At 32.5% G+C, this 26,593-nt stretch overlaps 3 protein-coding genes and 1 long non-coding RNA gene across 5 annotated transcripts in view; 2 read left to right on the forward strand and 2 right to left on the reverse strand.

The window, feature by feature from the left end:
* The window catches only part of LOC136418354 (uncharacterized), a 212,240-nt gene that overhangs the window by 111,456 nt on the left and 74,191 nt on the right, over nt 1-26,593 (forward strand). The gene's annotated exons all lie outside the window — the stretch shown is intronic.
* RpL27 (ribosomal protein L27) overlaps nt 1-26,593 on the reverse strand; it is a 94,713-nt gene that overhangs the window by 16,939 nt on the left and 51,181 nt on the right. The window lies entirely within an intron of this gene.
* Arfrp1 (ADP-ribosylation factor related protein 1) lies at nt 8,354-10,938 on the reverse strand. The gene is made up of 5 exons (XM_066404442.1): nt 10,711-10,938; nt 10,246-10,416; nt 9,109-9,190; nt 8,559-8,730; nt 8,354-8,498 (listed from the first exon to the last, which is right to left on the reverse strand). The coding sequence occupies exons 1-5, from the start codon at nt 10,801-10,803 to the stop codon at nt 8,408-8,410; spliced, it is 609 nt and encodes a 202-aa protein (XP_066260539.1). The 5' UTR covers nt 10,804-10,938; the 3' UTR covers nt 8,354-8,407.
* LOC136418393 (coiled-coil domain-containing protein 191) lies at nt 11,449-26,104 on the forward strand. Of its 2 annotated transcripts, XM_066404441.1 has the most exons (4): nt 11,449-11,466; nt 14,822-16,012; nt 16,072-16,226; nt 25,897-26,092. In XM_066404441.1, exons 2-4 carry the CDS (start codon nt 14,855-14,857, stop codon nt 26,036-26,038), a joined length of 1,455 nt encoding a protein of 484 aa, XP_066260538.1. In that variant the 5' UTR covers nt 11,449-11,466; nt 14,822-14,854; the 3' UTR covers nt 26,039-26,092. The 2 variants fall into 2 exon arrangements, with proteins under 2 accessions (XP_066260538.1, XP_066260537.1); XM_066404440.1 differs by lacking the exon at nt 11,449-11,466 and having other exon boundaries at nt 14,696-16,012; nt 25,897-26,104.

The following is a 26,593-nucleotide window of genomic DNA, read 5'->3' on the forward strand; positions in this document are numbered from 1 at the left end:
CCACCTACGATTTTCTCCACTTGGGATTATAAAAATAAATTAACTTTTCATGATATGCCACAAAAAACTCTTTTTTCATTGTCTAGCAAGCAATGAAATCGCAATAGACAAATGATTCAAAATGCCATTTTCCAGCAACTCGTGTGGTAACCATTTTCCTTCCTTGTGAATTTTTCTCATCGCATGCCAATGTTTAGAAACAGCCATAGGGGTTACATTTAAAGTATTCAATAACTCTAGAAATGTTTTAGCTGGATTTTTGTGGAGCAATTCTTGCAGTTCGCAATCTTGAAATTTTTTTGGTTGTCCAGGACGTTCTTCATCTCTCTCGTCAAAATCACCGTTTCGAAAGCGTTCAAACCAAACTCTTCATATTCTTTCTGACTGAGCTTCATCGCCATATATTTCAATAATAAGCGATGCGTTTCAGCTGCGGTTTTTTTCAGGTCAAAATAGTGAGGAAGAACATTTCGAAAAAACAACTTATCGCGGTTCATTTTAAATCGATTGAAAAATAACTTTGACTTTGAGAAATCAAACTTATCAGGGCACAATCACTTTTAGAAATGTATGAACTACAAAAGAAATGTAAATAGACAGTCGAAACGCATCGATCAGATCTAGTATTTCATGGTCGAGAGCGGGAAAAATTAAATTTACCACCTAATATACAGGATGTTTGGTAACTCGATACATTCCTTTAAGGCAGTGATAGAGCTTGAGGTAAGGATTAAATTTAGCCCAATTTACCTTAGTACCAAAGTCGATAATAACAAAGATACAGGGTGTCAAAGGTGAAAAAATAAATCATATTTTCTTTAATACCTTGCGATTTCTTCCAGCTAATTTTGTAAAATTGTGTATCCGAGGGTTTTTTGGGATGAGGAAAAAAAGTATACTTTATTGAAGTCGCTAAAAGCAACGGTTTCCGAGAAAAACGCACCTAAAGCTAATGAGGTAAAAATAATTTTAGCATTTATTGAATTTCTTTACGTCCATTAATGTTATAGTCCTTAAAAGGAATTATTAACTGTTAATTATTAATCCTAATTTTACAAAATTAATTGGAAGAAATCGCAAAATATTAAAGAAAATATCATTTATTTTTTCAACTTTGATACCCTGCATCTTTGTTATTATCGACTTTGATACTAAGGTAAGTTGGGTTTAGTCCTTACCTCATGCTCTATCACTCCCTTAAAGGAATGTATCGAGTCATCAAACACCCTGTATAGCCGATTAAAATATATCCCTTGATCTAATGGCTGATGAGTAAAGTTAATTTTTTTTTTCAAGGAAAGTCTTCTAAAGACACCTGGTCAGATGTTACGGCGACCAGGTAGTGTGGGATTCACTACAAGAGCGTCTACCCACTAAAAACTTCGTTTGTTTTGTGAACCCTCATCGACGCGGGACCGTTCTTGAGGGATACAGCTTCGGAATTGATAAAGGCTTCAGTGTTATTTGATCTGGTTCTTGAGCATGTAAATTCTTCACAGTTTGTTGTGTAGTTTCTTTTTGTAAGTTTTCGTGAATTTACTTAAAACGGTTTTATTTCAAGCCTGCCTGATGTAGGACTCTGGGAAAGCATTAGGGATAGCGAGGGAATTTTTTTTTTCTTTTTTGACATTTTTTTGGTGTTTTTTTCTTGTTTGACTATTACGATGCCTGTTTATGTGTTGTTTTAATTTAAAATTGGATCATTGATACTGAATGAAGTTACATTAAGGGGCAAAAACATGACTTTTATAAATTCGTCTATATGGTTAAGAACGTCACATATAGAATGCGATCCAACATTGTTTATCAGCAAAACAGTTTTTCTCTGTTACCTTTTTTAATTGATGTTTTTTAACCTTTAGTATGACATCTTTTTCAAACCATTCAACAAAAATGTTGCTATCCATCCAAGTATTTGTCTGATTTTTATAAACAGGGATTCCATCCATATTGACATGTTTAAAACAGCGTGAATGTTTACTTTTTCCGATGATCAAAATTGGAAATTGATGGAATACGGTAACATTTGCACAAAGAAGTGCAGCGATGCGTTCTTTACTAACTTTGCGACCGAAAGCTGATCTTTCACGACGAGAAACTAACTTTTTCTGTGATAGTGCTTTCCAATTTATCCCCGTTTCATCGGCTTTGTAAATATTTGCTAATTCATATCCTTCATCATTTAAAAATTTGTTAAAGTCTGTTTTGAAGGTTTCTACAGCAGTACTATCCGCTGAAAGTTTTTCTCCATAGATATCCAGCTGTCGAATACCATGGTGTGCTTTAAATTTTACTAATCAATCATTACTAGCTTTAAATGGGTTTCCTTGTAAATTATCGTTGAATTGTAGAGCTTTTTCACATAACATGGGTTCAGACATCGGTATGCCTTTGTCTATGTTGACTAAACCATTGGAGGACAGCAACATCTACATTTTTATTTTTAGGTTTTTTTAAGGTTTTCCTTTTGGTACTACCATCCGTGGAATCTACATTTTGTATATAATTTTCAATATTCTGTTTCAGTTTTTTGATATCTGTTATTGTAGATTTCCCAATATCATCTTTCCTTGCTAATTTCATTGCACTTTCCCTATTTTCAAGATCTTTAATTTTATTTTGTACTTTTCTTCAATAGTTAAAATTACACATTTCCGTTTACTTGCCATTGTGATCTGCTTCAAACTAAATATGTTTACATTTAACCGGTCGAATACAAAAAAGTACATTTTTATCATGTAAATCTAAATACGTCATGAAATATTGCGCGGATACACAAAGAACATACGGATAATAGAATGTTCGTATATTAAGATATTCGGATATTGGTTGTTCGGATACGAGAGTCTCTACTCGCAAATTACAGCAAAAGCATTAATTTTAGATATAGGGACACTTAATGGAAATCGATTCAGAATTAAATTTAGAATCTAGACATGTAAAAATATACGAGGTGTTCCATTTGAAATAAGGAAGTTGACCTTGACTTCCGGTATAACCGGAAGTGATATGACCTTCAAAATATTTTAAAAAAGTAGAGTCTATCTATATTAGTTTAACTCCCAAATATGAAAAATTTAGATTAGTTACAAGTACAAAAGTTTCTAATGAAACAGTTACGTGAATCACCCTGTATACAGGATACGCCACAAAGTAGCTGTGAATTGACGTGATATTTTTTCTTATGGAATGGAAAACTTTTTATAACATTTTCTGATTCACCCTCGCATTCTAAACACATTTCATGTCACATGTCCTATGGCTAAATCTAGTAGTTCAGTAGCTATTGCAGGTATGAAGAAAACCGAACTTACTTTTATTAGATTAAGTGCTCAAAATGTGCAGATGCGAAAAATCTGGTCATTCTAAGTCCATTTATAAGGATGATCCTGTTTTCGATTGATAATATCTGTATCTGTTACTCGAAATAATCAAATATAGGGTGTTCCGTTTAAATTAAACAAGTTAATACTCTTCAAAGTAAATACATTTTTTTACTTATTTTTTGGACCTACTGTATAAGATATCTAAATTTTCATGATTATAGCATGAAATGTGCATCATGCCTGATGTTTGATGTGAATTTCGGCTTACGACAGTTTAAACTTTCTGTAAAGCAGAGTTTTTAAATTTGCATTATGTTTTTACCAAACCACAATTATTTCAAAATCCTTAAGGTTTAGGATAGGTAAGCCATAATCAAACTTATACTTGTTTTTCTCAAGGAATCTAAAACTACTAATATATTGAATGTTCCGTCCTTCTGTATAAAAGGAAAATAATTTTAGAATGTACCTCTATTTGAGTCCTCTACAACGTAAAAAAAGTTCAAAATATTAAATACTTTAGCCACAATATTCCGTGTATTATATAATATATATTTGTAATATTTAAAAAAAATACAAACTTACCTCAAAGTAATAGCTAGCATTGCTTTAGGAGAAATACTTAATCTCATAGTTTTTTCTTCTTTCTGAATAGATGCTGAAAAACTCTCTACCAACATATTGAAGGTATTGCAGCTTATATGAAAATAGTTGAAAAGTGTTTCTTCATTTTAAATTAATTTGTCAAATAGTGTGTAATGGAATTCGCGAAACAAAACTCGGGAACACTTTGGTAGATTTTTTAGTCCGCTAGTTATGATACACACAACCCTTAATCATTTACAAAATTAAAGATCTCCGGATTAAACTGACATTTCAATAGAGAGAGCCAAGAGTTAATGAGGGAAGTGACAAAATTCCGAGAGCGTCGAGTTATATTATTATAATGATTATGGTCAAAATGGTAATGGTCCTTTTATAAGCTTCGGGGTATCTTAAGTACCAAATCTGGGGGTCAGTACCCATAGGCCTACTTCGGTTTTAGGCAATTAACAAGACATCCACAGATGGTAACTTTCTAAATCCTTAACCCGTAACGTCGAGATAATGGTAAGAAAAGATGATTTACGGGGGTGTTGCAGCTATAGTGAGATTTTAGCAAAATGTGGATATTTTAGACTTCTGTCTTGACGAGGAAAAGGAGTGAAAGTTTTTATGAAGGGTAACCCTTATTGGAAGATAATGGGTTCCCAACATATGGCCATCCCGAACATACCACTAAAGTAGTGAAAATTCATAGGCGTAGTCTAAGGGTACATTACAAGTGTATAAAAGGCACCTTCCAAGTATTTAGCTTATAAGAACGGATAAACCCAGAAATGCCGAGTTTTCCATCGAGGCTCTCTTTTCTTCGATTAAAAAGCAGCGCCGACAGCATAGTTCTACATCTTCTATCCATAACATTTTACAACATATTAAAGTTGACAACACTGAATATTTACTTTATTGTTAGTTTGCAAAATTTTATGGTAACTAATTATTGTTTTGTATGGGAATGAAGTACCATATTGCTATCAATTATTGCGCATTATAAATGATATGGTAATGGTGTTGTGTGAAAATGCTTTTAATTCCATCAAGACCCTATGAGGAGTAGAACGTGGGATATATACTACAAGATTTCCAAACAAATAGTCCTTGATAGATAAAATAAACGAAGTGCGAATTAATATGCCAATTACTACTACCCAACACTTTAATTCATCAAGGCCGCGTCTATGTTAAAAAAATGATAGCCAATAAAGGATACCCCATCAATTATTTAATTAAGTTCAATCATGTTGTGATTTTTCGATTCTTAAATTAAATAAAATATCATTTTCGTGATAGTTACTTTACTTATGTTACCTACAATTTTGCGTCATCTCAATAAAGAAATGATTCAAAAACCTAAACTGCTACAGATGCTGATGATTTTTTAAAATTTTAATTAGGATACAAAATTAAATAGCAAATTTACTTCTTTTCATATTTGAAAAAAATAAAAGATATATGCGGAGTTTTATATTTTTTATAAATATGAGCCTTAATAACTAAATGTTCGGACGATATACGAAATATTACAAAATATTACTTTACTACTATTTAATTTTTTTATTCGCTGATGGAAATATCAATTCACGAACTATTTATTTATCACATAGTGTGACTATAAAAAATTACTTTGTCTTTTCACAAAAAATAAGTAACAAAATTTCAAAAATGTATCGAATTTGCTAACAAATACATATTTGGACAAGTGTTTATTCAATCTTGAGCAAGTATTAAGTGTGCAATTATTGATAAATTTAGTGTATCTTTTGTCAATAATTGTCAGTTTAGATTTAATCTGTTATATTTTTGTGATAAAGCTACAATATTATGGAACGTGGTGTTGTAACAAATACAAAACTTCGACAAATTATAATTTTACAATACAGCAATGGTAAATAAATGCAAAAAATTGCAAATGATTTGAATATTGCTAAATCGACAATCGGCGATATTATAAAAAAGTATGAGAAGACAGCTAATGCTGATGTTCGTGAGAAAAGTTTAAGCCGACCTCGTAGAATTACCAAAAGAGAGCGTCGCGTCCTGGTGAAAATTTGCAAAACCAACAAAAGAGGTACTTTACGGGAAATTCAAACGCAATAAAATTACGAGGCGAACTTAAATACAGGCTGTCCTGGATAAGAATGCGTTTTACAAGAAGCTCGTAAACTATAAAAGATAGAGAGGTGGTTAAATTAGAGAAAAGTTGCACCTTTCTGCGTTCTGCAAAATCACGTTTTAAAATTTGAAAAATTTCAAATGGATCCGAAGTTATTTGAGAAAAACCGATTTTTTTGCGATTCCTTTTTTACTGTTTTCTAATTTCATTTCTAAAGATACGTTAAAATAAATTTGACATTCTCATTGTTGCTTTTTCTCCTCTACGAGATGATGTTTTTGGATTTTTGATCCGACGTTTCGTTTCTTCGAAACCATCATTAATTTTATTTTTTTAAATGAGCAACATATTTTTTTCATCAACAAATTTAGCGATGAAGCTAAATTTGCTGTCTGTGTAGGGGATTTCTGCAACAAAGTGATTCGGACAAAATCAGAAGCATTCCATAGTCTGCCTCAAAAAGTTTATCCAGGGTGTTATGATATGGGGATGTATGAACAGCAGGGGTGTTAGACAAATTAAATTCGTTAATGGTTCTGTAAATGCAGAAAAGTACCAGCAAATTTGATTGAGAAACCTGATTCCATCTACAGTATAACATTTTTTAATGAAAGTTTCATATTCCAATAGAATAGTGCATCGTGCCATACTACGAAAGCCACGACAAAATGATTTAGGGATAATAATGTGTGATAATAATAAGTATTGTCATGGCCTTCAAGTAGCCCCGACTTGAATGTCATTGAAACTTTGTAGCATAAGATGAAATATCTTTTTTTAACGATCCCCAGCGCATAATCGTAGCCTTAAAGGGAAAAATAACCGAAATGTAGAATTCTTTTACACCTGAATTTTGTAAAAATTTAGTAGATTCCATGCCAAAAAGGATACCGACCATTCTTGCTTCAAAGGGTGATGTTACGTCATATTAACGTTTATTTTTAATTTAAACATTTAGTGCGTCCGAACATTTATTTGTCAGCAAATTTAACACATTTTTGGAGATGAATTATGTAGTTCTTGTAAAATAAAAAAAAACATCTATCCAGAGGTGCATTCTGTGGCAAGTAAATAGTTCCTGAATTGATATTTCCACCGGCAAAATAAAAAAAATCCAGTAAATAATAGTAAACTTATTTTACGTAATATTTTTCAATTTTATGTAAGAATTTATATACCTAATAATACAGATTTCACGTCGCACATACTACAAATTGCTATCTACATGTTTTTAGATTTCTAAGTTGCTGCAACTATTATTGGTCTGTTATACGGTTTTAACATTTTTACTTTGTTGTTATACAGTATTGTACCAATATTTAAAAAATGTGTTTTTATGACGTAAAATAAATCAGTTATTTTTTATTGTAAAGATATACCATCCGTTCCAAAGTTTGCCTACTCCCATATCCTTGGACATTTTAATATAATGATTTTAAATTTACCAGGGCTGAGTAAAATTTAAATAAACCCATCTTCTTATGTACATGTACTGTCTGTCTTATACGAATCAAAATGGTTTGTCAATAGCGAAAATATCCTTAATGACGAGTCTGAGTTTACCCAACTTCATATCGTTAGGGCACAAGAATAGTCATATTCATAATCGTAACAGCAGTTTTAAATTATATTTTTCTTAGCAGTCTTATTGAGAATTGTTATAACAAATTAGTGAATTCGGTAAATGATCGTGCGGAAGACAACGCGATCAGCTTTAAATTTATGTATAAAAATTACTGTAATGATTATTGCTACAATAGTACGAATATAACATAAGTGTATGAATTGAGAGCACTGAACAATATTTCGAGGTGGATGGTTAATACAAGATGTAGATAGAGGAAGGGCAGTCTGCGAACGAACTATGTGGAATTACTGTCTTAATTTTTACCATAACTTCCGTCCTTTTCAAATAACTTAACGTTAAGTAACGCGTTATTTCACTCATCCCTCAATCCTGACATTTATAAATTTAAGATATGGAGTTGGTGTGTCTATGATCCCGTTCTTATAATGGTAAAATATTATGCGAACTAAAACAGACAACATCTTTGACAAAGATTATCCGGACGGCTTATTTCAAACTTCAGTCAACTGCGTTGACAGGTGCGAAAGGAAGAAAACGTTTCAAATGCTTACGACACTGCCTATATTTACCCAGATGGAGACAGCTAGAAGTATTATTTTTTATTCCTATTAGAGATTTAGTTTTTAATTTAATAAGGAAGAAAATTTTAGTCAGACCTTGTAAATTTTAACTATTCACGAAATTTAAAAATAATTTCGTTCCTAAAAATAGACGTTTTTCGGAATGAATGGAAAGCACACTTCTGGAACTCTGAATTAAGGGCTATTTTCAGGCAAATTCTCAAGCATCTTCACTATTTCTTGATGGTCGCATAAAAGAATTTCGTTTAATACAGTCCACTAACCACCGGATACCTTCATCAACTCCTTCCCTAAAAATGTCAAAAGTATATTACAGTTGCCTACCTAATTTATTAGAAATATTGTAATACCCTGTTAATGCTGACACAGGCATAACCATACAATCCCTTTTGCCCACCAAATGGGCGTTTTTATTGAATATTGGTTTTACTTCACGAACTCCCATACAATCTGGAAGATCTTGCTTGTTGGCTAAGACTAGTAATGGAACACCTTGCAGACTTTCACTAGCGATCATTTTATCTGAAAACGAATAAAAATTAATTGATTCAAGAGCTAAAAAATGTCACTCCAATGTGTTATTGACTCATTGTGCCCTTCATGTGAGTATTTTACATGCAATTTTACCATGAATGGCATAACAATATGTTTTTAACTTTGATTAATAACTAATAGAGGTTGCACGTTTTTTGAGCTCCACCATTGCAGTTTTCGTTATCTTAAGAGATATGACTTCGATTAAATTAGAGTAAAATTGCGCAATTTAAGACTTAATCAGAATACGTTTTTAAATGAACAAGGTTGCAAATATTTTTGTAAACATCTCCAAAAAACGGAAATTTGTTATTTTAAATAAGTAACTTGTTCCCAAACATTCACACTAATCTTAATTTTACTTACCAAATATTTCTTTTGAGTCGTCTATTCTTTCCCTGTCTGATGAATCCACAATATAAATAATTGCGTGGGACTCTTCATAATACTGAAATACAAATAGGTATAAATCCATATGCAATTATGGAAACTATACAGTGTATCCCAAACTGATTATGTATGTATCACCATATCAGAATCTATATGAGTTATGAAGCTAATTTAATGAGAAACATTCTAGACAATTATGTTAGTAATGTAATGATGAAAACAAAGTAGCTCTAACTGAGTAGATTTTTTAGAAATTTTGAGAAAACCAAAAGAATGCTTTCAAAAAATCTATTCAATTTACATGTATAAATAGATTTCTTACTCAACTTTCTGAGTGCAATATGCCTGAGAAATTCACCATCATAATTTAAATATTAGCTTTCTTATAACAGAGGCATTGCATTTTTATTTTTTGAGACAAGGCTTTTCAAATATGCACAACATCGACACTACCAAAACTTTTTTCAATTGAAAAGATTCCTCTATTTTTTCAGAATTCTATACTAGTCCTCCTTAAAGTGGTAATATGGATAAAATGTATTTACTATTAAGTGTAGAACTGCTTTAGAGGAAGCACCTACCCAAATACAAGCTATACCACAGTTGAACACTTTTGGTTTAACCTAAGTATACCGATATAAATTATAGTATTAAGATTGTGTCTTTCCTTTCTTCTATTAATCTATAAACCTTTTGATTGAAATTTTCTGTTAATCTAAACTGCTAATCTAACCAACAAATCAATAATTTTTTGCAATTTTCAAAAAATACTGAATATTTCTGATTAATCAACTCTATCAATTATTGAATTCTTATGATGATGATGATGCTAATTACAATGAAAATTCCAAATTTACTGTAAATATCAAATGTAATGAGTTAAAATTTGACATTTTTGCTGTCCATTTCCTTCTGCAATAACACTAACAAAATTAATTTAATTAAAGATTTGTCTACGTATCTAATTCTAGAAGAAATGATCTAGATATCTAGTCTAAATCGTCTCTGATATATAACACTTGTTTTGTTATCAATTCATCTACCTTTGATATAAATTCTTGGAGTTGCCACCAAACCAAACTTATATTCATTTTATGTGTAACGTTCTATTACCTTATCCCAAAGGGATTGAAGTTCACTTTGTCCACCAAGATCCCAGAAGTTCAACCTTACTCCATTCACTTCGATTTTTCCAATATTTAGTCCTACCGTTGTAGTAATTTTGGCTGGATTGATTGCTTTGTAGTTTTTTGTAAGTTTGGTCTTGGCAGCCTCTAAGTATGTCTGCAAATTTATCAAGGGGTAACTATTGTTGGCTTAGGTGGAAGATAGATAAAGAAAAAATTACTAAATAATCATTACTGCCTTAATTGTCACTAACTGACATTTGGGGGTGAAGACCCTTTTGTCATTCACAACAATAAAACATAAGAAGTGATCATAAGGATTAAGGAAATTGAAACATTGAAATTTTACGGAGCCATAGTGCCATTTATCGATTGTTCCTAAGACTTGCAGATGGCTTAATACAAATTTACTTTTGCAGAAATAAAGGATAAATAAATGGCTTACACTTACAGTTTTTCCAGCATTATCCAGACCTAGAATTAACACACAATATTCATCTTTTTGTACCATGTACTTGTAAAACCCGTATGTCAATGTATACATTATTATATTAAGTATTATTAATTATTGCAAAATTGTTATCAGTCCATTGTTTCAGAACGCGACCAATTAACTCCAAAAGTGAAAAGAAACTTTAAAATTTTAGGAACTCAATGTTATTATCATTAATAGTTTATTAATGATAACTTATTGGAATTCTTTTATTTGTTTTTCTTAATTTTTTATTTTAGGTTATCTCCTTGTAGGTGTGTTTTTCAATACACTCGAACAATCTGAGGACGGCTGACTGATTCCTTCCAAAGGAGTCAGGGAAGGGATTATGCACGGAACATAATGACAAACCAAACAGGTAGAAAGCAGAACTGGAGGACAGTAATGCATCCCTGAACGTGAAAATTGTTCGAATATGTTTATCATTTTACTTATTTGTCATGTTATATTTCATTTTTATGTACTGCTCTGACTTTGATGAAATTTAGCGGAACATTGAGCATTGAGCAATCACTCAGCAACTTCGTTGGATTATTGTAAAAAAACACGGGGAATAATGACAGTTGCCATGGCGACGACTGAACTTCATGTAAATAAAATTTAGATACTTTGGTGAGGTAGGAAAGTTGATTGATAATAGAAGAAATTTGGGTTTTGAATATTTTGATTTTCTGATTTTCTTCCACAAGAACAAAAGCGAAACCTGGATTGGAAGTAAGTACCATTACTAACAGATTTTCTGCTGATCCTCCGTCTTAAAGTACTTGGTTGTTATTGGTTATTTTCGTAGTATAGAGTGAGTTTTTTAACAATGAATACTATAAAAATACACACATCAGCAAAGTTAAAGAAACAGACCTAAAATCTAATTATTTTCTGTAGAGTTTACACAATTTTAATATTTCTCCAATAATTCCTTTACATTAAGTTAAAGTGAAATAATTTAAATGTGTTTTGCAAAAGTTTTATCATGTGAAACCTGTTGAAAAAGCAAAAAACTCGAAGATGTCACACTTGAACAAAATGATGGTTTAACCCAGAATTACTTTATTCTACATTTTAAACTTGATAAATTATTTAATACAGTTTTTCTTTTCACTTCAATAGGGTGTGTTCCCCCTCAAGCTCTTACAACTGCAACCATTCCTCTTCTCATACTTCTGATCAAGTCATAAAATAGTTCTTGAAACAATCTGTCCTATTCTTAAATCAATCTATTACTTTTTCCTGGTTTCGAACAGCAGGAATTTTTAGCCTAAGTTTTCTGCCTAACATGTCTCACACATGCACCATTGGGTTCATGTTCGGAAAACATTCCGACCAATTCATTGTTGTTATACTCACTCTGTTTAAAAAGTCAGTTACACAGTGGATGACGTGTGAGCGCGCATTATCCTGTGTTAGGATAAAATTTTCTCTGATATATATGGGGTAAAAGGTATTACATGGTGTTGGAGAATATCTCTGATGTATTTGTTTGCAGTTAATGCTCTTCTATCAGTCACCACTAAATCCATGGGTGCCTCTAAACAAATGTGTCCCACACCATAATTAAACTTCCACCAAAAGATACAGTGCTAGTGAAATTAAATGTTGTATTTTGTTTTTCTTGGTGTCGATACAATCTTTCCCTACTATTAATGGAATTTATACAAAATGACTCTTGTCTGTGGAGAGAACTTGATGCCATTGGATATCATCCAATTTTGATGTTCTCAAGCAAGTTCTAGCAGCGCTATACACTGGCGTTTCTGCAATTTTAAAGTTTTTATTGGCACATATGACTTGAGACTACCTTATTTAAGTCTTTTTTTACAGAGCGCTCACTCATGGAGGTTTCCCAAACATTTAGCAATAGATTTCTTGTTTGAACTGCTGTTTGACGTTAGTTTCTCAGTGTTTGTAAAATTATAAAACGATCATCTGCAGCTGTGGTTGACCATTTTCTGCCTTGCCTTCTTCTTACATACTCCCTAGTGTGCCTCCAACGCTTTACACTATGATGGATGATTGATTGTGATTTGCCAAACATTTGAGCAACATTTCTATATGTTCAATCATTGCTACGGCCCTAGCAACATCAGTCGGTACTAAGTCACTCATTATTACCTGGTCTTAACAATACAAGTAAAACTAACGATAACAAATCAAAGAAAAAAAATCTACAAGTAATAGCTGTGCAAAATGTAAGACACAATAGATAAGTTTGATGCTTGTAGTTATAAATTTTAATTGAACCATGGAGCATTTGAAGCTAACTAAATGTAGTCTATAAAATAATAAAATTAAGAAATAAACTACATATACAATCTGTTCTTTTAAATTTATGGATGTGTATATTAAGTTCATATTATTTTACTGTTCTAGAGGATCATAAAAAGTTTACATATTAGTACCCTCTATATTATGAACCCTTTTGAAAGTTGTAACTTGTGCTCCATTCTTGGAAAACCACATTAAAATTATGTAAACGCTTTTCTTGTAACTTCTATAGGTGCATAAATGGATGCCTCAGTTATTTCTATTTAACTCTTTGGGCTCTGCTGCTGACTTGCTAGTATACCAAAGAGTATTATCATCATTAGGTGTATCCATCAGTCTACAGGCATATGAGGTTGATCATAACACATACTACACCTATCATATCTTTTCTTCATATAGATCAGGCACAGTGATCTCTACTTGACTAGACATTTGAATTGTATGGATTCAGTTATTGATAGAATAGATTAAAAGATCAACTTTCACATCTATGAAATGAAATGATTTGGTGAGTGGTCTATACTGGGTGGCCCAATGAAACTTTGCACCTCGATTTTCAGTATTTAAAATGAAAAGGTGTAAAAACGCTCTAAATCGTCGATTTTTGATTCGACGGGGACAATTGTTTTATTGTATTTTCAACTCTTCACCTTCAACCCCTGAACAGGGGTAACAGTTATTCCCAAAATGTTTCACGGGAAGGGGTGTCGAGTGATAACGAATTTTAAAAATATTTGTACCCTGATTATCACCTCCTAATTTAAAGTCACTGTCATTAACTCCATTGATATGATATTTTGTCAAAGTCTGTGAGGAAAAAACTTTTGGTTAATAATTAATTTATCACAGTAAGAGTTACACATGTCAAAATGAGGGTAGAAAGACTGTTAAATGTCAGATATCACTAAATCGTTTTGACGGAGGCAAGTTTTATCCCTCAAATTTAAAAGGGCACGTTTTTTTATTTGTAAATTTTTCTTAACAAAGGTAGGTAAATGGAAAAAAGTGTTCACACTGCTTTTCTGATCAATTTATAGAATGCTGGAAATGACCGCCTTTACCTCTATACAATAAAATAAATTTTGTTCAACGCATTGTCTTAGGTAACATTTCAGGTATAATTTGGTGTCATTCATGAATTATACGATTAGAGGTAAAACTCGTCTCTGTCAAACTGATTCAGTGATATTTCACTTTTAAAAGCCCTTGTACCCTCATTTAGAAGTTTGCAGCTCTTATTGTGGTAAATTAATTATTAACTAAATGCTTTTTTCTTCACAAATTTTGACAAGCTGTCATATCGACGGGGATAATTGCGGTGACTTCAAACTTTGAGGGAATAATCAGGGTACAACTACCTTTAAAATAAGGTGTCACTCGACATCCTTTCTCATTTAAAATTTTAGAGGTAACCGTCATCTTTGTTCAGGGATTTAATTTGAAGAATTAACAATACAATAAAAAATTGTCTTCCTTAAATCAAAAATCGACCGATTTGAACGTTTTTACGCATTTTCATTTTAAATACTGAAAATTGAGGTGCAAAGTTTTCGTTGGGCTACCATGTATACTTATGTTTCGCTTGGGTAGAGCTCGCCTACTTGAGGTTTTTTTAACGATCACCCTTTGTTGTTCTAGCTTTTTATGACCATTATTCTCTCGGAGACTTGCTTATGCTAGTAGTTCTTGCAGTAAGCTTGAGTCTTATTTATGCTAGGCCCAATGGCTAACCTAGAAAGTTGATTTAACAATATTCTATTTTCCATCTTTGATTCTTGCTCATATCTTTTCATGTGTATATTTTTAGGTTTAGAGTTAACATTTAGACCATCTTGGAAAGATGACATTATTTAACATGGAACTCAACGGTACACAACAGAATCATTACGAAAGAGTTGCCAGCTTATCTCAAGGAATAATTATTCTTAATTCGGAAGTTAAACAATCGAATATCACGCCAAAGCAGTCAAGCTGTGACACCAATCTAGCCTGGCACGTTCTTCAAAAGGAAGACATGGGGGGTCTCAAGTTTAGATTACTTAAAAAGTCCTTTACTGAATGGAGACGGAAGACGCTATTAAAAACTGAACGAAGTAAATCGACTGATGCAACACATGAAAATTGCCAAATAAAACATAAGGAAAAACTAAATCATTTCATTAATAATCTTAGGAACCATCAGAAAGAAAGGGAATCACCAACAATGTCAATCATCCAACAAAACAACTGCGAAAACAGCAAATCAATTCAGTGTTTCAAAAACAGATACAAGTCGCAAAGGAAAATTATAAAAGATCAACGGTCTAAAATTGAAGAACAAAACAACATTATTAATGAACTTAAAATGGGCATAATACGAGAAGATCTCCTAAAGTCAATTGAGAATACAAAAATAGAAATACGTGAACTATTTAATAATTGTTCTCGGAAATTATTGACTAAATCGCCTCTTTTAAAAGCGGTAGATGATCGAGACAAAATTATGATTTTGTCACAGAAAGCACCAAAAGCAATTCAGCGCATGCAAGAAAGAGCAACTGAACGAACCCTATATCGTGAGATAATATTAGAACGTAAAAGAATAATAGAAGAAACTAGGCAAAGATTGCTTGAAGAGGCTATTGAAAAAAAGAAGGTAATGGAAGAGGAGGAAAGGAAAAGAAATTTAGATTTAATTAAGAAGCAAAGGAAAAGAGATCTGCATCTGCAAAAAATACGTTTGGAGAAAAGGAAGGAATTTGAACATAAATTTACCTTGGCTAAACAATTTTATGACAGAGCACTGATCAGGCAATGTTTTGAGAAATTGTTTAATAATTATATTAAATCGAAGGAAAACACAAAATTGGCGACCGATTTTTATTTAAGCAGACTGAAGTTCAAAGTCTTGAAGAGCTTGTTAGGATATGTTGAAAATAAATTTAAAGTGAAATATGATATTGCCGATGCTCACTACCGATATGTTATTTTGAGAAGAGCATTTGATAAAATTTGTGATGTATGTAATCTGATATTTTTGTAATTAACATATCTGGACGAAAAGGTGTTTCCTTCTAGTTCAAAATGGAATCAATTAGAGCGCTACAAGTTGCTGAAGACTTACACGACTTCAGGCTTACAAGTAACACATTCATTCACTGGCATAGGTACGTCTGTAGGCAAATAATGCTAGACCATGCTAGCAACAAAATTGCCATGAAACACAATATCAGGTAAAACACAAAACAACTATTATATAGAATAAGGTACATTATACAGATATTTTAATGGAATTATTTCATCATTCAATTCCTAGAACGAGTTCTACAATAGTCAGTACGTTAAGATACAAGTTGGAGGGTACCCTGTATTTTATATGACGTGGCCACATTGATTTTAGTGCATCTGAAAATTAAAACATTTTTCCATAAGTATTTTAATTTTTGTTTCACATTTTTAAAAATTTTTATTTTCAAATATTACTATGGGTTACATAGGTGGATGTTATTTCTTGTGGGATATTTTTATATGCGCATAAACCAATTGTTATACTGTAAACCTATGAAATAATTATACCAAAGTTCAAAAATTCACTAAGGGTTCGAGGACTTATTATTGCATGAATCGATTTTATATGGGGTGTTTCAAAGGAGCCATCCTGGATATTTCTTATTGTTTGAAGGAAATTCCAGAAACATGTCAATTAATTTTTCTTGGGAGACATTTTGATGTACACTTAACGCCTGAACAAGCAACTCACTAAGAGGAGGCATGAAAACATCTCAAATTTGAATAGGGAAGAAGGGTCGAGCGAGACCTAGTTTTAAAGGTTTTGGAACCCTTTTTACAACAGACTACAATAAAAGTTGTTTTTACGAATTATTTTTGCAAAAATTAATTTGTTTAAAAATTCGTCATCATTAAATTCATCTTAAAAAACATAATTCAAAGATTCAATTATTAAATGTTCGAATTGACCATTTGCTTCCATACAAAAGTATAAACGCGATTCAAACATTCCACGTACATTTTGTAAAACTGCTGGCGATTATTAACGGCTTTCCCAAATTATTCGTTGTCGTAAGTCATCTTATTATTGTTGGCTTTGTTTGGCATACTTTAGATTTAAGGTGCCCCCATAAAAAAAACCAAAAGCGTCAAATCTGGTGAACTGGCTTGCCATTCTATAGGTCCTCTACGTCCAAACCAACGTTCAGTAAAATTATCGTTCGAACAGATGCAGTTATTTATTTTGGCAGTCTGACATGATTTCATAAAATTCTAGACGTTTGTCAAAATCGTTTTCATTTAGCTAACTAAAGTAGCTTCGTTACTGATAACCTATACCGAGTGACACTCCCGGTTGTGAACGGAACCAGGTTCCCTAAATTTTTTCATTAGAATCAATATGTACTTGTGTCGAATACACTTATCAGGATGATGCTGATTAAACGTTCTTCCAACAACTTTTGCACTCTTCTCATTTAAGTAACGAAAATGCACTATTTTCACACGTTCTAGAGTTGAAAATACAATGTTTTATACCACTCACAATGAATAAAATTAGTCCTATATAATATAATAAAATCCTACTTAGTAGAAAATAGAAAAACCAATAATTTTTTTTAATTGAAGCTGATAAAATCTAAGAGCAATAAGTAGAGAATTTAGAAATAAAATCTGATTTTTTTTTCTTGCAAGAGAAGTTAACTATTACAAATAACATTTAAATTTTTGTAAAAACCATTCAAAATGATTTTTATCATAGCTTGTTGTAAACAGGGTTCGAAAGTCTTTAAAGTTAGGTGTCACACGACCCTTTTTTCTCTATTCAAATTTGGGTTTATAACGGCCCCTCTTAGGGGACTGCTCATTCAAGCGTCAAATGTACATCAGAACATGTCCTCGAAAAAAAAATCAATCAACGTGTTTCGGGAACTTTCTCTATCTACAACAGTATAAGAAATATCCGGGGTGACTCCTTTTATTGGGACGTCCTGTATATAAAAATATCGATTGTTTCATATTATCAAATACAGGATTTTAATTAATGACAATTCCTTGCATAATTTTAATAACTTTTTCATGTAATTCTGGTTTTTAAAATGTTTTATTAGCGAGATAGAAAATATTAAAATTAATTGCCTTTTAAATTTTATTGGACTATTGCTTCAGTTTTTGAGAAAGTAGAAGCATTTACAACTAAGTTTTACAAATCGTTATTAATAAAGTACAGGGTAGTACTTTTTTTTGTGGTCAAGAGCCTGATTTTTTACTTCCCCAACTTTTTGTCATGTGCCACTGGTTGCTCAGTTCCTGAAATTCGAATTTTTTGTTTAATTCTTTACGACTGGCCAGAAATTATACATTTTCTATTCAATTTTTCTACTTGAAAATATAACATTTTATAGTTTAAGATCGGGAAATTTACCTAAGGGATCGATAAAACTATTTTCCCGTTCCTCCATTTGCGAAATAATACTGTAAAACTTTGAAAAATATCAATGTTTTTGGAAATATGTTTATACCTTTGACATTAAAAAAATAATAATAAAATTGAAAAAGTTAAAAAACATAGCTGGCAATTACACAGCGGAGCTATCTAGAGTAAAATGTTTAAAAAGGAAAAATGTCTGTTCGCACTTTGCACTACATTAAAATAATAACTTTAAAATGTATTGTACAAAGTGGCTCAGCGAAAACTTTCTACTGAAGTTTTCTGTCTTATGAGGTAGAAAACACGAAAACACTCGGGTCCATCAAGTTTAATTTCAAGGGGGTCATATTTATTTGGTATCATCATTTTCCCAGGCTTAACCCCTAAGCGGAGGTGACTTTCATCCTAAAAATCTGAAATGGAAAAGGGTATCATATTATACACCGTTTTAAAGGGCATTCAACAGCTTTTTAAATGCTATCTAATTTTTTAATTTTGGAAAATCAACTCTTGAGAAATCAAGATTTAAAAGCGATTTTATTAATGTCACTTCCCAATTATTTAACAATCATACAAAGTGTAACATACTATCATTGAGATATTTCACGGAGCGATAGTACTCTGCAAAATAATAAAAAAACACTACTAGATCCATGGTCAAAGACACATCATTTTCGACATACAGGGCGGCAAATTTTCACATTGTTCTCATATTTTGTCTTATTCTCGCCGTATTCCTTAAGTTAAATTTTCGAAGCTTTGTACACCTATTTTCTTTAAGACCATCTACAACCAAATGTTAAAATCGTTGGTAGCCATATACAAGATGATATATTTTTTTGGGTGATGTACTATTTTATGCTTTGTATTTATTTTGGAACACCCTGTTTGAATTCTGATATCAAATTTAAATTCTTTCAATTCGTTAGATTTTTGATCATTTGCAGTATTTCGTACGGTATTCACCGTTTTCGTAAAATTTGTAAAAATATCTGTCGATACAAATTAACATGTTGATTGACAAGCACGAGATAACTCGTGATAGACCATCTTTTAGTAGACACCCACCACGAATTATTTCGTTTTTGAAGGACTTTCTTGGTCCGGTGAGCACGAATCCTCTCGCGTTAAATGCATTGAAATTTTAGTCTTGGGGTGTCTGTAAAAGTCCTATAAATAATACAGAGGCATCAGAAAAGAATTTTATTTTTTCTTTTGCTTATATAACAAAACTAAAACTAAATTTTTATTATACCAAAAAATTAATTATATTTATATAAAAATAATTCTTTTCACACATTTCCACACATAATGGTGCAATCAGGACAGAAATACCGAGTTTCCTGATCACGATTTTGAATGGTACAAACGCGACATGTTCTTGTTGGTTGCAATTTTTTTTTCGTTGGGGATTGCTTTCTAAATAGTGGAAATTTTCTTGACGATTTTGATTATATTTTGGCATTTTGTTACCAAAAAGTGAAGAAACCAACAAATTTCGAAATTTTAAAGATTTGATTTTACTGCCTGTTGACCTGCGGTATAATAAATATGCATTGTAGATATATACATATTTCGAAAATATGAAGAACAATTTTCTATAGCCATGGAATGGTTTTTTTGAGGGAGCTATAGTAGCTAAGCATTTGATCCGATTGGTCGATCCCTGACATTCCAGCATTGTAATCCCTGATAATTTTCAGTTTTAGAGACCTTTTTCCATTTTTGCTGCGAACGTTGACCATTTCAATCTTGTGCATGTTCGATATCGTTAACACTTCGCGTTTGTTTTTCCATTTACACACAATTACGGATTTTTGTCTTTGCAAAACACATTCGCCCTTTTTTAGTTTTTTTGATACCACATATTTGGGATTTCCTTTTCGATTATTATGTAAAGTGCCACAGATGTATGTATTTCTAGATATGATTTTGGTAAGGAATACTGAATCATAAAAATTGTCTGTGTAGAGAATATATCTTTTATCTAAATAATTATCCATTAAATGCAACACTTCTAATTTTCCGCAATATACTCTTATTTTTAAAACCATTCCATCAGATTCACACAATTCATAGCTTCACCCCGTATTTGTATTTTTTGTTTTTTATTGGCGAAAAAATAATCTTCCAGGCCATAGGACCATGCTTTCATCAATGGTATTTGTCTGGAATATAATGTTCTTGTATTAATTTATTAAAATAGTCGAGTACTGATCTAATTTTGAACAATCGACCTTATGTATTCTTCGAGTTATCGGCAAAGTGTAAAAAACGTAGTAATAATTGAAATCTGTTTCTACTTATTATTAGTCTTCAAAATGGCATTTTGTACATAACGTTTTGAGATCAATAATGCTCGATTGAAGAAAGCCCATATGGGCCCATGTGCATTAGAGTACCAATAAATATTCTCATTTCGCTGACGTTAGTTTCAACCTATTTATTGTTTCTAGAAAATCTTGTAAGGAGAGTTTTTTGGATTTCTTGTGAGGCATACAAATTTGTTGGTTGAACCAAAAGGTCCAAAAACTTTTCAGAAAAAATTTACTAAATATTCTCTAGTAAGTAGAACCTGTTGTTTTAGTCCAACATTTTGTATCAAAAAACCAAAGTTAGCTAGACCATTTTCAACGTCACACCATACTTCTTCTATGATGGGATCTGTGCCTGGATCCAGTAGAGGTTCCTCCAGTTGAACAGTAGGGCTTTGTGATATAGAATTCTCATCGTTTTCCTTACTGAATGAACTTCGTTCACTTGAAAACACATAATCTACGTCGTCATCCGAATTATCCTCTAGGAAATCCTCCAAATCGGACTCACTCATGTTTGCATATCTCTTGAGTCGGTCTGCAGTCAATTTTCTTTTTCTGGATATTTTTTGCGAAACAAAACGGTATAACTATCACAAAATCGCTAAATACTTCTCTAAAACTGTATATACACTGCTGGCAACGGAGGATCTTGCAATAGTATTTTAATGTCTTGAAAAGGGAATGTAATTATGAGACCTAAAATTAAAAAGAGGGGACAGATTTTCGGTAATTCCCCCCATTTTCTTTCCATCAACCATAGAATATCGTCGACTCGACCCGAACGTTTTATTTTTTCGTCGTTATAGCCTATCCGAGTATAGATATCTAGGTGTTATGCTAGATGATGGCCTAAGATTTACAGGCTACGTCGGACACCTGGAAGAGAAAATTGCTAAAATAACAACGGCATTGTGCAGAATAATGCCGAACTGGTTTGTTCTGAGGGCAACAAGAAGGAGAATAATGATCGAGGTGCTCCAGTCGGTCGTGCTATATGCCGTGCCAGTGTGGAGAGGGGTCGTCTATTACAAGAAGTACAGGGACAGGTTAAACCGAATTTAGAGGAGGGTGGCATTGAGGGTATGCTCTGCGTACAAAATTGTGTCAAACGAGGCAGTGCAGATGATAGCCGGGATATTACTGATCGAGATCCTGATAGTGGAAAGGACGGCGATTCAGAGTAGGAGTGCAGAGGCGAAAATGAAGGCACTGAGTGAATGACAGAGGAAGTGGGTCTCAGAGGGGAGACTGGCGGGATGGACGAGGAACCTTATCTGGTGAGTGAATAAATGATATGAGAGAGAGCGTGGAGAGACTGATTATTACTTGACTCAGATGTTGACTGAACATAGTTGTTTCGGACGGTACCTGCACAGGATAGGCAAGGTGAGGACGCCGGAGTGCTGGTACTGCGGAGCAGATGTCGATACAGTGGAATACACCATTTTTTGGTGTATAAGATGGCACAGAGAGAGGAGTGCAATGGAAAGGATTGTAGGCAGAACACTGACTGAAGAGAACGTGGTGGAAGAGATATTGAATGGTGAATATGTGTGGTCTACGATCAGCAGTTGTCCCAAGGGAATTATAAAGAGGAAGGAGAGGGATGAACGAGAGAGAAGGAGAAGACGCGAAGAAACCGTGTGAAAATATGGAAAACAACCGGAGAGCACCATTTGAAGTAATGCCGAGAGGTAGTCCCAAGTGGAAATAGGACGAAGAGAGGAAAGGGTTTTAGTGAGTAGTCGGCAGCGGCCAACATGGAGTCTCACACTACCAAACCGCCTTGATCTTAATCCCAAGGTCTGATGTGAGTAAAAGCATTTCCCAGTCTCTTAAAAAAAAAAGCTTATCCAAGCAATCCCGGAGCGAGTATTACAAGCAACTCTGTTCAAAGGCACTCATCACAAGATAACTCGGAACCATTTCTATTTTGAAAAAAAGCTGAAATACGGGAAAAATAGTTTAAAAAAATGTTTTCCAATATATTTTAATTAAATATTTTGAATTTCAAATCGTGGCGTTCCGAGCCAGTTTTAACGAATGAATCATGACAGTTAACGTGTTAAGAACGTAAAGGAGGTAAGGAAAAAATAATCAGCGGACTCAGTTCTCAACTAACTGAAGCAAATCGAAACATTTAATTAAATTTCTTAAAATAAAAATAAGTCTAAAGGAAAATAAAATTATAACAACTGTTAAAAATATCATCATGAAATATGTGAAAAAATGTGAAACTTCGCCACCTTGTATACCGAAAATTATGCGTTTTTAACCATGGGTCTATTAGCATTGTTTAATTATTTTTCAGTATACTGTCACCTCTTAAAATATCTCCATGATTATATGTTACACCCTATATATTATAAACGTTAGCTAAAAATTTTGGAAATCATAGCGTTGGCCCATTATTTTTACCTGGAAATCTGAACGGAGAAATCTATTTGGACTTATTAGAAAATGTCATTAACACAAATAATTAAACACCGGGCTAAAAATGTTTTTCAACAAGATGGGGTTCCTCCATACTATGCGGCCCCTGTATGGCAGATTTTAGGCGAAATATTTCCTTAACGATGGATTGGGAGAAAAAGACCTATTGAATGGCTTGCAAGTTCCCCAGATTTGTTTTCGCTGGAGTTTTTTTATAGGGTAAGTCAAACCTTCATGCAATACAACCTGAATCACTTGAAGACTTGCGGCAATGTATCTTATAACCAACCACAAATGCTCAGTAATGTCAGATAGTACTTTGAGGAATGTTTTTACTACTGTATAAAGGTAGGTGGTGGTCATTTGTGTGATAGAAATAATTGGTAAGTGAAATCGATAACATCGTTTTTAAATCTTGATTTTTTAAGAACTGATCATCCAAAATTAACAAAATAAGATAACGTTGAAAAGGCAATTCAGTATCCTTTAAAATGATGTATAACATAATACCCCTTTTCATTTAAGACTTTTTGGGTGAAAATCACCCCCGCTTAAAGGTTAAACTTGGGAAAATTATTGTACCAAAGAAATATAACTTCCTTGAAACTAAAATTGACGGGTTCCAGCCTTTTTGTGTTTTCTACATCACAAGAAAGAAAACTTCGGTGGGCCACCCTGTGTATAATGCCAATGTGCGTTTCACTCTGCAGTTTGGCTTGTTTAATATACAGTATTCTACAAAAGTTTGGGAACATTAATAGGAAGTGGTTAAATTATTGGGAACGTAGTTTACGATCTTCATTCGATTGCAGTTGAGAATTTATTATGTATCATTAGGTCTTGTACTAAAATATATTTCTCTCTATGCCAGTTTGCAGTTAGTTTGTTTATAGTGTTACAAAGAATTTCAGATATTTTCTTCTAAGAGCAAAAATATATAAGTTTGGAAACATATACAAAACAAAGTTGCTATGTTATTGGACGATGAAGCCTTTATTAGAAGAGTGTCTGTTGTTGAAATACCTTTAATATTTTGCAATCATGCTTAAAACAAAATTATTATCTTTTGATTTGAAAAGTAAAATAGTTTATGTTTATAAACGAGGTGAAAAAATGATAAATATTGCTAATTGTTTCAATATGTATCGGAGAACAGTATCAAAAATAATAAAATAACATAAAAAAAAGTACAGTAAAATCTGCGTTGAAATCTGGTAGGTTGCGTAAAACTTCGGGGCATATTGGTCGTTTAATAAAACACATTTCAACAAAAAATCCAAGGAAAACGGTGAAACAAATTTATGATGAACTTACAAATGCGGAATTAATAAATACATTTCTACTGAAACTGTTAAGCGCAGATTAACAGAAGTCGATTCGCTCGGACAGCGTTTTATAAAGAAATCTTTAATTTCTCCAAACAATCACAAGAAGTGAATCGCATTTGCACGTCAACATTTATCGTGGACAAGCCCAAATGGAACACCATATTATTTAGTGATGAGAGCAAGTTTCTACTTTTTGGCACTGATGACATTAAGTTTGTAAGGCGTTCTGTAGAAAAGAGATTTGATTCTAAATATCAACTACTTACAGTTACGCATGGTGACAGTGGGATTATGATGTGGAGATGTTTTTCAAGATCAAATCCAGGTTCAATTATTTCTATTAGAACTGTAATGGATTAATATGTGTATGTGAACTATCCAGCCAAATATTACTTTTTACGGAGCAAAATATGCCGTTGTTGTGGACATTTCAATAAGACTATGATCTTAAACATACGACTCGAACTGTTAAAGAGTGGTTTGAAGATCACAACGTTAACGCGATGGAGTGGCCAGCATAATCACCTGATCTCAAACCTATTGAGAACGTATGAGATAATATTCATAGGAAGATCAAGTCTCATTACATTATAAATAAAGACAATTTATTTGAAGCTACTAAATTGGAGCGAGGAAAATTTTCGGCGAAAAAATGTGTAAAATACATTGCTTCCATGAATAATCGGAGTAGACTTGTACTAAAAAACGAAGGATTTTCTATAAAATATTAGAACAAATGACTTGTTTCCAAAATTATCTGGTTGTAATTTATGACTTGTTTAGCTAATACATCTATTACTTTTCTACTGCGTATTGGATTTCAACGCAATTATTACTGAAAGAGGACACATTCAATTCAATGTTTATTGAAAATTTGAAATGCCAATCAAAAATGAATTAAACTCATAATTCATGTTTTTGTATATTTCTCTTATATGTTTCTAAACTTTTGTGGAATACTGTAGCTGTGACGACACCTTGTCTAAACGTTTTGAAATTCAAAAAATAACGATTACGTGCGTTGTCTGGAGAATGTACACTCGTATATTTTTTAATTCTTACTAACCTATACAATAAACTTTTAAGACACATAATAATAAATCACCTCCCAATCCCCTGAGGTTGTTCTCTGGATAATAAGTGCTTATAACCCTTTGTGCCAAGCAATTTTTAGGTAGGAATACTTGAAAGTTGATACACATTTATGTAAGTAAAAATGTTCATGTTATTTTGGATTTGTCTGAAGTATACTTAAAAAATTCTTAATACAAACGGCATTACAACACGCAAATTGTAATAATTTTACGAAAGAAAATCTAATGTGCATAATGCTATTATATGTAAATGGTTTTTCCATGTAGCCTGATATTTGTTTATTATTTTGTAGAAGAATATTGTTCCAGTACTTTTACCTTTGGAGATCGCTACCGGTTGTCTTAAAATTGGAAAGAGCTAAGGAAGAAAAGAAGCGGAAATGGAGAGAAAAAGTTTGGGAAATATTGCCAGACTATCAGCTGCCTGATGAATAATTTCCAATTCATTGTCTGTTGATAAACGAAAAGTTGGTTGACTACCAGTTTAAGGTTTGTATTGTATATCGGATATCCCAAATAAGTGGCTTGCGCCTGTAACTTTTTTCCAGATTTAACGGTCAGTTTATAATTTAATAGTTATATAACGAGTCTTGAGACAATAATATAAGTTTGTCAAATCTTGAACATACTACATATTATGTAAAAGTAAAATTTGCAAGATTCATTTCACTCCATTTAATAGCAAAAAGTGGGCTGCAAATATTTTTTTGTTACACGGTGAGGTAATACATATCGTTCATTTAGAATTATACAAGGTGTTCCATTTAACTTGACAAACTGAAATATCTGGACAAATACAAATCAAATTAAAAAAAAGTTCAAATGAAATTTATTAGTCTCGAAGGGAGACATTTGATGACACCAAACACCACCCCCCACCCACACCCCTGTGGGCGGAAGCAGGAGCAACTTTGAAATCATAAATGAGAACCTATATATTTTATGGCAGATTTGGATTCTGCGACTCAAAATACGTAAAATTTGTCTGAA

Source organism: Euwallacea similis, chromosome 34 (assembly GCF_039881205.1).
Source record: "Euwallacea similis isolate ESF13 chromosome 34, ESF131.1, whole genome shotgun sequence".
Lineage (NCBI taxonomy): Eukaryota > Metazoa > Arthropoda > Insecta > Coleoptera > Curculionidae > Euwallacea > Euwallacea similis.

Bases quoted from the DNA above. Each gene is read 5' to 3' on its own strand.
- Arfrp1 (XM_066404442.1), bottom strand. From the start codon at position 10,803: ATGTATACATTGACATACGGGTTTTACAAGTACATGGTACAAAAAGAT. The intron at 10,417-10,710 runs GTAAGTGTAAGC...ATAAATTTGCAG, and splicing joins TGGATAATGCTGGAAAAACT to ACATACTTAGAGGCTGCCAA. The intron at 9,191-10,245 runs GTAATAGAACGT...TTTGTATTTCAG, and splicing joins TTCAATCCCTTTGGGATAAG to TATTATGAAGAGTCCCACGC.
- LOC136418393 (XM_066404441.1), top strand. From the start codon at position 14,855: ATGACATTATTTAACATGGAACTCAACGGTACACAACAGAATCATTAC. The intron at 16,013-16,071 runs GTATGTAATCTG...GTTTCCTTCTAG, and splicing joins CATTTGATAAAATTTGTGAT to TTCAAAATGGAATCAATTAG. The intron at 16,227-25,896 runs GTAAAACACAAA...ATTATTTTGTAG, and splicing joins GCCATGAAACACAATATCAG to AAGAATATTGTTCCAGTACT.